At 40.3% G+C, this 12,810-nt stretch overlaps 1 protein-coding gene across 1 annotated transcript in view; it reads right to left on the bottom strand.

Moving 5' to 3' along the window:
• The window catches only part of NELL2 (neural EGFL like 2), a gene marked incomplete at its 3' end in the record, with an annotated part of 261,563 nt that overhangs the window by 101,419 nt on the left and 147,334 nt on the right, over nucleotides 1-12,810 (bottom strand). Inside the window, exon 13 of the mRNA XM_080939784.1 lies at nucleotides 4,227-4,352. Within this exon, the coding sequence (XP_080795910.1) occupies nucleotides 4,227-4,352 (126 nt within the window). The remainder of the gene's footprint in view (nucleotides 1-4,226; nucleotides 4,353-12,810) is intronic.

Raw genomic sequence — 12,810 nt, 5'->3', positions numbered from 1 at the left:
ATCGTGGAAAGGACAAATTATTCCCATGATTTATAGCACTGTTTGGCATCTCTTTCCGTGGAAAGTCTCATTATTTAAACATAACAGATTTGATGATGTGACGGTAAGGTGAGGTCTAACTTGTCCCCACTAGGTCATCCTCACATGATTCCAGTGGTTATACAGTTTTGTTCTAGGGGATATTTTATTTTTTAATAATGGCTTTTAGCTGACATTCATGGGGAGAATGAATCCTTAGAATTGTGACATTAGTGGAAGGAAATCCTGTCTAAGTGTGTTTCTTTACAAAGCTGTGCCACACCATCCTTTGGGTCCTCTTGATGGAAAAGTAGAATCAAGCCTCAGATAATGCCTTTTAAATTATGTTGTCTAGGATGACAGATGTAGGACAGAGCTGTGTTGTCCCTCTGTGGATGGAAAATAGCTTGTACCTGCTCCATGATATGTAGCAGTGACTGTGCTTTACCAGAGCTGTTTTTAGTGATGTTGCTCAGAATGGTTTCTTTCCAGATGATGATTGAGAAGCTAATTAAAGAAAAATGGTGCCAGGTACCACAAGAGTAACAGAACTGTGCTATTTTCTGGGGTTTTTGCTTTTTACTTTTTTTAATGGAGTGTGCTGGATGTCTCTACAATTTTGTCCAAATGACTGCAGAACCTGGAAAAGGTGTTGCTACTATTGATACATAACAAACTGCTTTTATTGGTCTTTTCATATAAATACAAGTGTGTGTGTATATATATATATATATATATATATATATATATATATGTATATATATATATATATATACATATATATAATTTGAAGTTTTGGAAACTTTAGCTGTGCAGTCAACTTTGGAATAAAGTATCCCAGTTTACTGTATTGAGTTGGCATTGTACAGAAATTAGCAGTCATACTGATCTAGAAATGTTGAACTTAAATTTTTTACCATTTGGACAGGGGTATTGCACTGTATTAAATATGTAAGGTCTTACCTACATGAGTTTGATTACAGAAATTAATCAAATATTCGCTAAATAATAAAAAAAATGTTTACACTGAATGGACAGAGGAGTAGAAACTTGTAAGCCCCTTGGCACTTCTAATAAATGCCTTTCTATTTGCAAGATGTATTTAGTTATGCTCACAAAAAGGGATGTCCTTTCTCACCACTGCCATCATGGTTTATGTCAACAATCAAATTCACAGGATAAGCAACTCTTTGCTCTGGTAGGTGGAATGTCATTTGTGCACAGTTGGGTCACTCTAGCAATAATTCTGGGTGGTCAATTACACAAGCACATAAATGACACCTTAACCAGAAGTGCTACCCATGTCTTTGCTAATATAAATTCATATTTTTATGACCAGGGAATATGGCAGACTTCTTTCCCCTAGAAGGTCTATAGATTATGTGTAACATCATTTTATCTGATAAAGAAATATAAAATTGAGGGAGAGAACAGAAAATGACAAAAAAGTAGGTGTTGTCCAACTTCATGATATATATGTATATATATGTGTATATATGCACACACACACACACACACACACACACACACACACATATATATATATATGTATTATCCAATATAAGGTAGAATCCAACAGAAGGTCTTGTTTCCTGCTCACTTTTCCTCCGGTCCTGTTGTGGTAATGCTAATCTTGCCCTGTCCTGTTGTGGTAATGCTAATCTTTCCCTGTTTGTTTTTATGTGCACATATAGAAAACCATGGGCCAACATCACATAGTACAGTCAGGACATCCCTGAGCAGGACTTGTATTGAAGGGAACAACATTTTAGAAAATATACAGAAGGGACACTTCAGCCAGCATAGGCTCAAATGCACACCACCAAGATGCTCTTTAGTATTCTTGGCTCTTAGAGACTGAAGAAGCCTTTTCTGAAAAAAAAAAAAAAAAAAAAACAGCACGATGTTTATGTAAGTGTTCTTCTATTACATAAAGTATCGTTTAGGGGCTGTCTCAGGGAGAAGCCTTAGTAATTCCACAAGATTACTGAAGGATAAACATTTAAGTATATACTTAGCATAATCTTGACTTGGCTCTTCAGCTTTTCACTCTCTTTCTAACTAGAGAAATAAAAGTTCTTCTGAACAAGGTGCCTTGGTCTGTGTCCCCTGAGCATCAGTCATGACTATGCTAATTAGAGCAGCCCTGCTAACCACAAAAGACAACTGAGACTAGCTGGTGTTTGTTTGTTTATTTGTTTTTGTACAATGAATGGCAATAGGTCTTCAGAAATGCTGCAGACCCTCTGGAAAACAGCCATTACCAATGCCCCCTTCAAGTGCCATAGACAACCTAGCCAAAGTCCCCAACACAAAACACAAAAAGCTGTCTTTTAAGTTGTTGCTCAGGCCTGTCCAAGAGACTCCCATAACATCTGGGTTATTGCCATTGACTTAGGTAGACCTCAGAGGTGGACAGTAAGTCCCTATTTTTGGAAACACCATTCCTTCTATAAAATGCCCAGAGACCCCTGAGCTGGAACTGGCCTGCATGTCTCTGAGCAGGACCTTTCATGGTATCAGAAAGCACAATGCAAACTTCCAAGGGACAGTCCTACACAGCTGTGACGCCTGTGACCCAGAATAGTTATGATAATGGAGTTCTCCAGAACATCATACTCTGAGGCCAAGATAACCCACAAGATGTGGATGAGAAAAACCTCCCAACACCTTGCTTGTTAAGGTTAAAATAAAAACTAAAGAGCAAGAAAAGATACTTGTGTGGTGAAAAAACTGCTCCCAGAAACCATAAAACTCAACGTCAAGTGTGCGTTACCTGTCGGCCAGGGCACCCTGAGACACCCCAGTCAATAGAGATCATCTTCAGGGCTGTTGGTTGACTCCAGTAACTAAACAGTAGGACCATACTGATGAAAACACTGTATACTTTGGATATGGGCCATGGGGAGACCAAAGTGGACAGAGCGAGAAGCTTCTTCCTCGCTGGCCAGCTCATGTAGTGTCAGGAGTTGCTATGTGGACCAGTGGATGAGTTTCAATGCAGATCTTTGTGCTTTCCTGCCAGCATAACAGAAATGGGGAACCATCTGGTGTTGCAATGGTGAGTGTGAAGAATGTAAGCAATATTTTCTGCCAGGATCTGAGGTCTGATCAAATTCTCACAGAAGGGAATTCACATTGGGCAGGGGAAATCCAGCGACAAGCCAAAGTCTAGGGAAATCAGAGGCCAGAGTCGGGAAGGTACTACTGCAGCTGTTGTAGTTTGCTTAATGCGTATGGTGTGCTTTTCAAAATGCCTCCTAAATGTGTGTGTTTATGTCTGTAGGATTATTGCTGCAGTCACCCTTGGTCAGAGACGCTCCCTGAAGTGTGTGGTTGTTAGTGTATAGAATTTTATGCTATCAAATTCCAGAAGAATAAGTAAGTTTTGTTGTAGCACAGTGGGCCAATGCCCACAAGTAGAAGAACAGAACACAAATGCATATCATCCCTTTCAAGACTCAGAGACCATCACGGAAGAAAGAGTTTCAAAGCTAAAGAAAGGGTGTCACGGGCTGCTGCATGCTGAGAACAACACCCATTACTATCTTACCGAGAATAACTGGGTGTGAGGGTAGAGACCTTTAAGGTAAGGTCAATTGGGGTTTCCTTGTAGAAAATTTCAGGGGAAGGTCATTAGATCCACACCTGAAAATCCAGGTACTCTCTCATGGATCTCCATTCCAGCTGGATATAATTCTACTCCAGATGCAGAATTATAAACAGCTGCTCTCAGAAGGTCCCAGAGTGTAGGAGTGTGAAATTTTAACTGGGAGAGGGACGTGTCTCATCTATACAGCCATGAGACCCATCCATGCTGCAATGAGATGTCTCAGTGATCTAGCTGTTTGGTTTGCCCACACTCCTGTAAACAATCTATCAATCATGACTTTATAGGCCAAATAAACTCACAGATTGCCTAAGCAAGACTTGGGGATGATTGCAGCTTTGATCTGTAGGTAACGCCCTATGAGGCCGAGTGAACATTTGTTCATGTCTCCCCACATAAAGTCCATGTAATAACAAGAACTCTATTTTTCAGAGCAGATTCACAATTAAATGCTAGATCAGGATGCAATAATTTTCATTTTCATTTGTGTTATGAAGAAACATTTATGTGATTTTTTTTTTTAGAAATTTAAGAAAAAGAAAACTTTGAGAAACTGAACAAGACAGGAAGCATTCAGTAACAAACAGGCACTGCTTACCTGTACATGAGTAATCATCGATCCTGATGTACCCAGTTCTGCAGATACACATGAAAGAACCAGGTGTGTTCACACACATGGTGTTCTCACGGCAGTAGTGGCGTCCTTCTGCACACTCGTCAATGTCTACGAAGGAAAAGGGGGGCAGAGGTCAATGGTGGCCAACATTCGAGAATTTCCCTATAATTTTCCTTGCGTAGAAGAGGAATGGCTCCTAACTGAACTGCATTTTAAAAGAGCATTCAAAATATCTCCTTTAATAAGAGTGTTTGATGTTCTCAGGATGGAAAGCATGTGTGCTTTTATGAACAGTTCCTTGCCACAGTTTCAAATAGGTCTGCAACTTTCATCATTGTGAAGAGCTTTTAAGATCTTTGGTGCATTCATCTACTCATTTTTGATAAAAATGAGTCAGAAATTACAGACCAGGTTGCCTTAGCATCCTGAAATCTTCAGTCACTGAGTCGATCAGTTCTTCTCTTCAATTCACTGGCTGTTTTGTACACCTCGGGGATGACTTCCAAGAAGTAAAGGGTTCACTGTACACAGAACTTGAAGAATTTCACTTGCAAGTAAGGATCCAAGAGCATCAGTTCATCAGAGATGCAAGTAAGTACCCTAGTAGCCATCTGAACGCAGGCAGGATCACAATGTGAAGAACAGATACTTCATAATGAGGAAGTATGAAGTAGTAAAATATGGTATAAAAGCTTAAATATGTTAAAAACCACCCTAAGTTATAAAAGCTTATGGATGTTAAGACACAACACACAGGATTCTAATTGTGAGGAATGTGTATTTTAAAAATAAACCCTTCTCATTCAGTTATAGCCTTTTATATGGAATCTAAGCATTTACTGAGTACTTGCTATCTTGAGAGCCTATATTCTGAACAGAGGAGATGGAGCAGTTAGGAAAGTACCTGATGTATAAACATGAGGAATCCAGTTCAAATCCCAGCATGTGTACAAGCCAGAGTGCTGGCGTGTAGCCATCATCCCGAAGGCTAGGGAAGTGGAATGAGTCAAGCACAGAAAGACACACTCCATACAGTATGGAGTGCAGAAAGGCTAATCTCTAAGATGTTGAAGAGCGTAATGGAGATACCACATAGCGACTGGGAGGAATAGGAAAATGACAATGGATAGGTTATTGTTACAATTAGATAGGAAAAGGAATTTCTGTTGGATTGCTTCATCTTAGAGAGACTACAGACAACAAAAATAAATGATTCAAAAATACAGGTAATATAAAAAATTTACCATATGGAAATAACTGTTTGAAAATACAAATATACCCAGCCTGATTTCAGTATTATATAATGTATTCATGTATTAAAATATTACTTGATATCCCATTAACATACACAGTTCTTTGCATTAATATATGGGGCAGTATTTAAAGTTTAAAAAGACAAGCTCCAGATGAGCCTCTCTGCCCAGCCAGATCTTGAGCATCTTCTACCAAGGTTTGGCTGGATGAGTCCATATGACCCGCCCCTCCCATCAAGTCCTACATGCCCACTCCTGCCTGCACCACCCCAAAACTCTAGGCTTCTTCAAGACCCCCATTCTTTCCCACAACTCACAGGCCCCCTTTTTAAAAAATATTTTATTGGATATTATCTGTATTTACATTTCAAATGTTTTTTCCTTTCCCACTGCTCCCATCCCCCCTCACCCTCCATTTGCTTCCATGAAGGTGCTCCCTCTCCCCATCACCCTCTCCACCTCAGCACCTTGGCATTCCCTACACTGGGAAAAAAGAGCCTTCACTGGACCAAAGACCTCTTCTCCCATTGATGCCAGAGAATGCTATCCTCTGCTACATATGCACCTGGAGCCATGGGTCTCTCCATGTGTGCTCAATGGTTAGTGTTTTAGTCCCTGGGAGTTCTGGGAGGTTTGGTTGGTTAATAATGTTGTTCTTCCCATAAGGTTGCAACCCCTTTCAGCTCCTTCAGCCCTTTCTCTAGCTCCTTCACTGGGGACCCATCACTCTGATGGTTAGCTGCAAGCATCCTCAACTATATCTGTATGACTCTGGCAGAGCCTCTGAGAAGGCATCCATATCTGGTTCCTGCCAGTAAGCACTTCTTGGCATCAGCCATAGTGCTTGGGTTTGGTGGCTGCATATGGGATAAACCCCCAGGTGAGGAAGGCTCTGCATGATCTTTTCTTCAATACCTGCTCCTCTATTTGACTTTGTATTTCCTCCTGGGAGTATTTTGTTCTCCCTTCTAAGAAGGACTGAGGCATCCACATTCCGGCCTTCCTTCTTTTTATACCACCCCGAACTTCTCTACTCAACCGACCCTGCACATTCTTTTCTGGGGGCTCACTGAATGAGTCAGACTAGTCCTTTTCTAGATAAATCCTCCCCAAACACTATATACACATTTTTTCACAAACTCCAGGATTAGACCAAGATACATGTCAGCCCAGCTTGTGTCCTCCTGATTTCATATCAGACCTGTAGGCATCATCTGGCCCACTCATTCTGTATCCTGACCCAACTTGTTCTGCACATAGCAGGCACAGAAGTAACAAAAAAAGCCAATGTGTCTAGATTTCATTGCAAACGTACAAAAAAAAAAAAAAAGAAAGAAAGAAAGAAAGAAAGAAAGAAAGAAAAGAAAAGAAACGAGAAGGAAAGAAAAAGGCAGTAACTCTACACAAAGACCCACCAGACCTTTAGAAATATGTTCAGCAATTAGAATGACCCAGGGGAAGCCCAGGATATAGACCTTCAACTAATCCAAGACTTGGGGGAAAAAGGCACAAAGAAACAACTTAGGAGACTTACAAGAAAAGCTAAAGAAATGTGGGAAGAAAACTATTTCAGGCTATGAAGGATAATGAGCATAGCCAGGAGCCTGCAGCACTAATAAGAAAGTTACAATCACTAAAACACAAAGTATCACTGAGACCACAACAGCAGAAGTCAATACACAGTGGCTGCAATCACTTCACTGTCAATCATAACTTTAAATGTGGACAGCTTCAGTTCTTCAATCAAAAGACAGAGACTGGCTGAATGGATCAACAACATCCACCTTCTCTGTTGCCTACAAGAAATGCCTCTTATCAGTAAGGAAAGTGAAAGAATGGAGAAATGTACTCCAACCAAACAGGACCAATGAGTAAGAAGGAATTACTACCATAATATATTACAAAATAAACTTCAAACTAAAACTTACCAGAACATCCAAAGGAGGACACTACATCCTAATCAAATGAAACACTTCATCAGGAAGATGTTTCCACCCTAAATCTATATTATGAAATTACACCCTAAATGTATATTGGTGGACCCACTTTCATTAAAAGCATACAACAGGACTCAAAGTCACAGATTAATATGACCCAATTAATAATCGTTGACTTCAATACCTCAGTTTCTCTAATAGGTAGCTTGTAGGCCATCTGCACAAATACACCAAAAAATAGATAATGTCACACATCAATAGACTAAACAGATATTGTCAGAGTGTACCATCCAAACACCAAAGAACATGTAATTTCTTCACCAGCAGATGGGAGCTTCTCTAAAACAGATCACATCCTGAGACACAAAACAAACACTAACAGATGCAGAAAGATTAAACTGACTCTGCACATCCCATATGACCTCAGTGTAACTTAAAATTGACATCAGACAAATTTCTAGCAAATATACAAACTCATGGAGATTAAATAACTCATTAGTGAATGATTACTAGGTCAAAGAAAAAATCGTAAAGGAAATAAAATCCAGAAGTAAAAATTAAAGCAGAAGTACATTCTAAGTATCCATCTTTATATTCATAGATGAGTATAGTTCTCACCCCTCATCAAAGAAGCTTTTCTTTGCAACAGAAGTAGACAATGACAGAAAAACCACAACAAATCACAATGCAGGGAATACACGGTCTTGCGATGTTCAGTCCCAGCTGACACATTTGCTGTACAAATCCTGCATCGAAAGCTCAGGGATTTTGCAGAAGAGGGGACTGAAAGATTTCAGTATCCAAGGAACAGGATATTTGCTGTGAAATGTTATCACTAATCATCCTCGGTTGCTACACCCAGTAACATGGCTGCCCAAAGATCTGAACACAATGGTGTCAATGGACATTTTAATGTGAAAGGAAAAAAAAAAAAAAAAACCTCATGAAGCCTCAACCATAGACAAAGAATTACAAGCAAGTAGAGATGCTGTGAGCAGCAGAAATAAGTCCCCAAGAAGCTTATTTATTTATAATCTCTCAATTAATTATTCAATACAAAGTGGTCCTCCCTGAGATTATATACATTCAAGTACCATTATACAGACTGGGCACATAACACCACCAACACAAAAAAAAAAAATGTACAAATATAGCCAAAGTCCTCAAGCATCAGCTCCTGGATGAAATCCATGGTGAATATTAAGAAGTCGGTGTGCTCAAGGGTCGGATTTCTTTTGCAGAATGGAAGAGCTAACAAAGAAGATTGTAACTATGAAAACACACTGGTCAACAGAGGGAAGAGTTACTCTGCACATGCCATGGCCTCTCCTCAAACAAGTGCAGCTCTTGGAGGAGATGGGGCAGCAACTTCAGTGGCTAGAGCAAAACTGTACAGGCCCTGCCTGGAATAGAGCTCTATATAGCTCTGTACAGAGACAGCATCATATAGAAAACGCTTGTTTCCAAAGAACCTGCTACCAAGCTTGACAAAGCAGTGTGAAGCATCCCAACAACACTTAAAGCATTATGAACTTTGATTATACCAAAACCCTGTGGGACAGAGTGAGCACATCAGACCGTGAATTGAGATTAATTTTGTTAATGTGATCCTAGAACACCGCACATGGTAGAAGCTGTCAGTTATAAGCATAAACAGGCATAACTGGTGCAAGGGAAAGATGACCTAAATACATCCATTTTACCGTGGTCCCTCCTGGGATCTCCAGCCCGCAGAGATGTGAGTTACTGACCTGCCCCATTTCCCTTTGTGAGCTCTTGAGCTATCAGATGGCTAAATAAAACTCAAGCAAATGTGGATGTGGGAACATAAAGCAAAACCAAGGGGCTTATTCAACAGGGGCATTTGGGAACTTCAGTCCCGATGTCACGGAGCTGTTGAGTTTGCGTTCAATAGCTCACAGAAGGTAGGCTTGGGCAGAGTCCCCAGTGAGAAGGGGGCAAAACACTAGCTTCCCTTCAGCATTGCAGATAGAACGTGCTTTGCACATTCCTCCTTGCACCCTGATTTCAGAGGGAGCCCTACAAGACTGTGTTTATGTTCTCACACTGCAAGTTGTAGGAGTCACTTCCATTGATGTACACAGACTCTTAGAGACATACAATGGCATTTGAAAGGCAGTCTGTCAGAAAACAAGTGTGAACTTGGTCCATGGGATATTTTAGTTTTAAGAACCGAGTTCAATGAGCCAAATCCTCAGATTCAATTTTATTGTGTAAAAATTTATCAAACGTCTTCTTGTGTAAAATTTTATTGGATTTTTGGTCATGTTTTGGTTATCTTAAGTGTAGAAATATGACCACAGCTTCCACTGAGCAGGAAGAAGTGTACTGGGAATGGGCTGCCAAATGGAAATATTCAAACAGTAGCTGGGCATACTGTCTAAAAAAGAAAGAAAAAAAAAGGTGCATTCATTGCTCAACAAAGTATTTTTGTCTTTTCCTCATTGTCTCTTCTAAAACTGAATACCAAGAAAGTTAGCACACAGACTCTGGGAAGGCAGCCCAGTAACTGAAGTGCTCACCTTGTAAGCATGAGGTTCCCAGAGCCCCTGTAAAGATCAAGAGAGGCCAGCTACAATGGGTGAACTGATGTAATCCCAGCCCCGGCACCAGTGAGGCAGAGAAAAGGGGATGCCTGGGGCTCACTGCCAGCCATCTTAGGGTGAACAGTTCAGTCTCCAGACAGTGAGAAGCCCAATCTCAAATAAACAAGCCAGGAAGGAAGACAGCTCCTGAAGAGCAACATTCCAGGTTAACCTTTACCTCTGCTCTCTGCACATATGAGCACACTCCTGAATTTACAACTCCAGAAGCATGTGACCACATGCACACACACACACACACACACACACACACACACACACACACACACACACACACACACACACAGCCATACATGGGGCTGGCAAACCACAAGAGCAGAATCATTAATGAAAATACAGTATTTGTTCTGAGCACCTGTTAATGTACCCAGGAACATGTGCTTGGCAATATAGATAATTTTATATTCTATATAAACTTGAGAAAACCAGAACTTATCTATGTTAATAATGGCACCAGGTCCTATATACATAATACAATTTTTAAAATCAATCCTGTGAGGAGAAACAGTCAAGAAAACGTAATGGTGGGGCCAGACTTGAGGTGGGTTTTAAGAAGACACTGGCTTCAAGTGAAAGGTGTCTGTGGACTTGGAAGGGCTGACGTGGAAGTGCTGTTTGCCTGCCTAACATTGAGCTAGATACTGTAGCATGCAAGCCTGGGGCTGATAGCTGAACCAAAAAAAAAAAAAAAAAAAAAAAAAAACTTACACATTTTATGAATTTTTTTCTTCACAATTTAATACAAGTCTTAGTTTTAGATGGTTGCAAAATTTAAGGTACCTGTCCCAGCCTGGCTTCTCTGACTTTAGTTATACTTGTAGGTTTTTGTAGGTTTTTGCTGTGTGATGATGTATTTCATGTCCATTTCTGGTGGGATTTAGATTTGAAGACACAGAACTTGGCCAGCACACTGGCTGGCTCCCGTATATCTGTTGGATGAGTCAATAAATCCTTTCAAGGCTTTTCCCCTTAGAGGTCAAAGGGGTAAGTATCTTCATTTGCCCTGATGTGACCTGAAGCTTGACTTGGCAGTGATCCCATATTGTTAGGTCTAGACAGTACCCTGGATGTGGCTTTCTGCACAGGGGGCAAGCATGCCCACACTTTTGTGGACTGACTCGCAGTTGAGTGGCATCCACTGACAACATAATTGTCAGCTCATCTACAATACTTAATTTCATTGTCACAAGATTGTTTTCCAGTCAGTGCCCATTGCTCAGGGTTTCAGTTCTAAGAGAGGAGGAGCGACCCATATGGTTGTGCTGGTTTCTGCTTCTCTGTGGTTTTGTAAGACAGGGAGCATATTCCATTAAACAAAAAGGCAGTACCAAACCATGTTTCTGGTTCTCGAACACTTTCTCTCAGGCCTGTAAAGCTTAAGCTGATCTGTTTTAGAAACAAGGAATTTAGAACCCCCCTTCCCTATCTGAGAGATGATATACAGTCTATAACTATTCAGAAACACTGAGTTTTAGAGCAGAGATGAACATGATAAATTATATAACACATCTGGGATAATTATGCTCAAAGCGACAAGCAAGGGAAGCTAAAGACAAACTGGTTGGAAGGGCTCAGATCTCAAAGTTCTTGTGGGCCATACTGAAGAACTGAACCTTATCATGTGTGAAATAGAAACACTTAAAGGACAGGGTGATTAATTGAATCATGTCTGTGGTTTGGGAAAATCCCACCAGCACATGTTTCAGGCAGTTAATAAGTGGGAGGCACAGAAAAAGCATTTCTAGATTAAGGTCCAGAAAGGTTCTTTCTGGCCTCTGGCCTTGTTTCAGGACTAAACCTGGACGCAGTGAACACTTAAGTCCCCCATCCTCCCCACACTCCCCCACCTTCAACCATTCTTCCTTCTATTGTGAATGCCAGACACAGGACCCCTGCTCTTTTTCTAAATTATGCTGCATTTCTAAAGTGACAGCATTTATCTCGACTTTATCTTGCAGAAGCATTGTGTGAGCACTTTAGGGAACACTAAGGGTTTCCTGCTCAGCCAATACAATGTTGAGTCCCTGCAGTTCAGTTCTGAGACTCCACATGTTCAAGAAAAATACAGACCAGAATAGGAGAGTGTTAAGCCTCTGCTCAATAGCTGTGAAATGCCCACTGGGCAAAGCGTGCAAAGAGATCATCAATGTAATTCGCAAACCGGAAACTGACTAAGTTTTCAGAAACTTGAATCTGGGATGAGATTTGAGAGCAACGTTTGGAGAGATAAGAGTGTTCTTAAAAATATAATATTTCCAAGTGTCAGTAGGCTTCTTGGTAGAAAATCAGCCCAGAACAGAGGACCATTTACAAATAAGTTGCCTTTAAGGGAGGTACCAGCATCATACATTATGGAACACTGAGACTATTTACCAAGATAATTCATCTATATTAGGAACCACACCAAGTACACCTTAGAATATATTCCTGCCACATACAGGATTTCTGTAGTCACTACAAAGCACTGTTCATCAATTGCCTTCATGCATTTCAACTCTATCCGATAACTTGTTATACATTTTATGGCACATTCCACGAGGATATGAACCCTACCATTGTACTAGCTTTCTTGTTATTTTTAATTGAACATGTTATTCTTGGGATTGAGATGAGAAAGAGGAGGGGGATAAAATTTAAAGACAGCACAGGAAAAGATTATAAAATAACACTTATGGAGAAAGTTAGAAGGAAGAATATTGAAGAGTTGGTGTTTGCTGTCATGAATGTTTTATCCATTGAGATGTCATTGCAT

The sequence above is a fragment of the Micromys minutus genome, assembly GCF_963924665.1.
Source record: "Micromys minutus genome assembly, chromosome: 27".
Lineage (NCBI taxonomy): Eukaryota > Metazoa > Chordata > Mammalia > Rodentia > Muridae > Micromys > Micromys minutus.
This window is presented reverse-complemented; position numbering and strand designations above follow the sequence as displayed.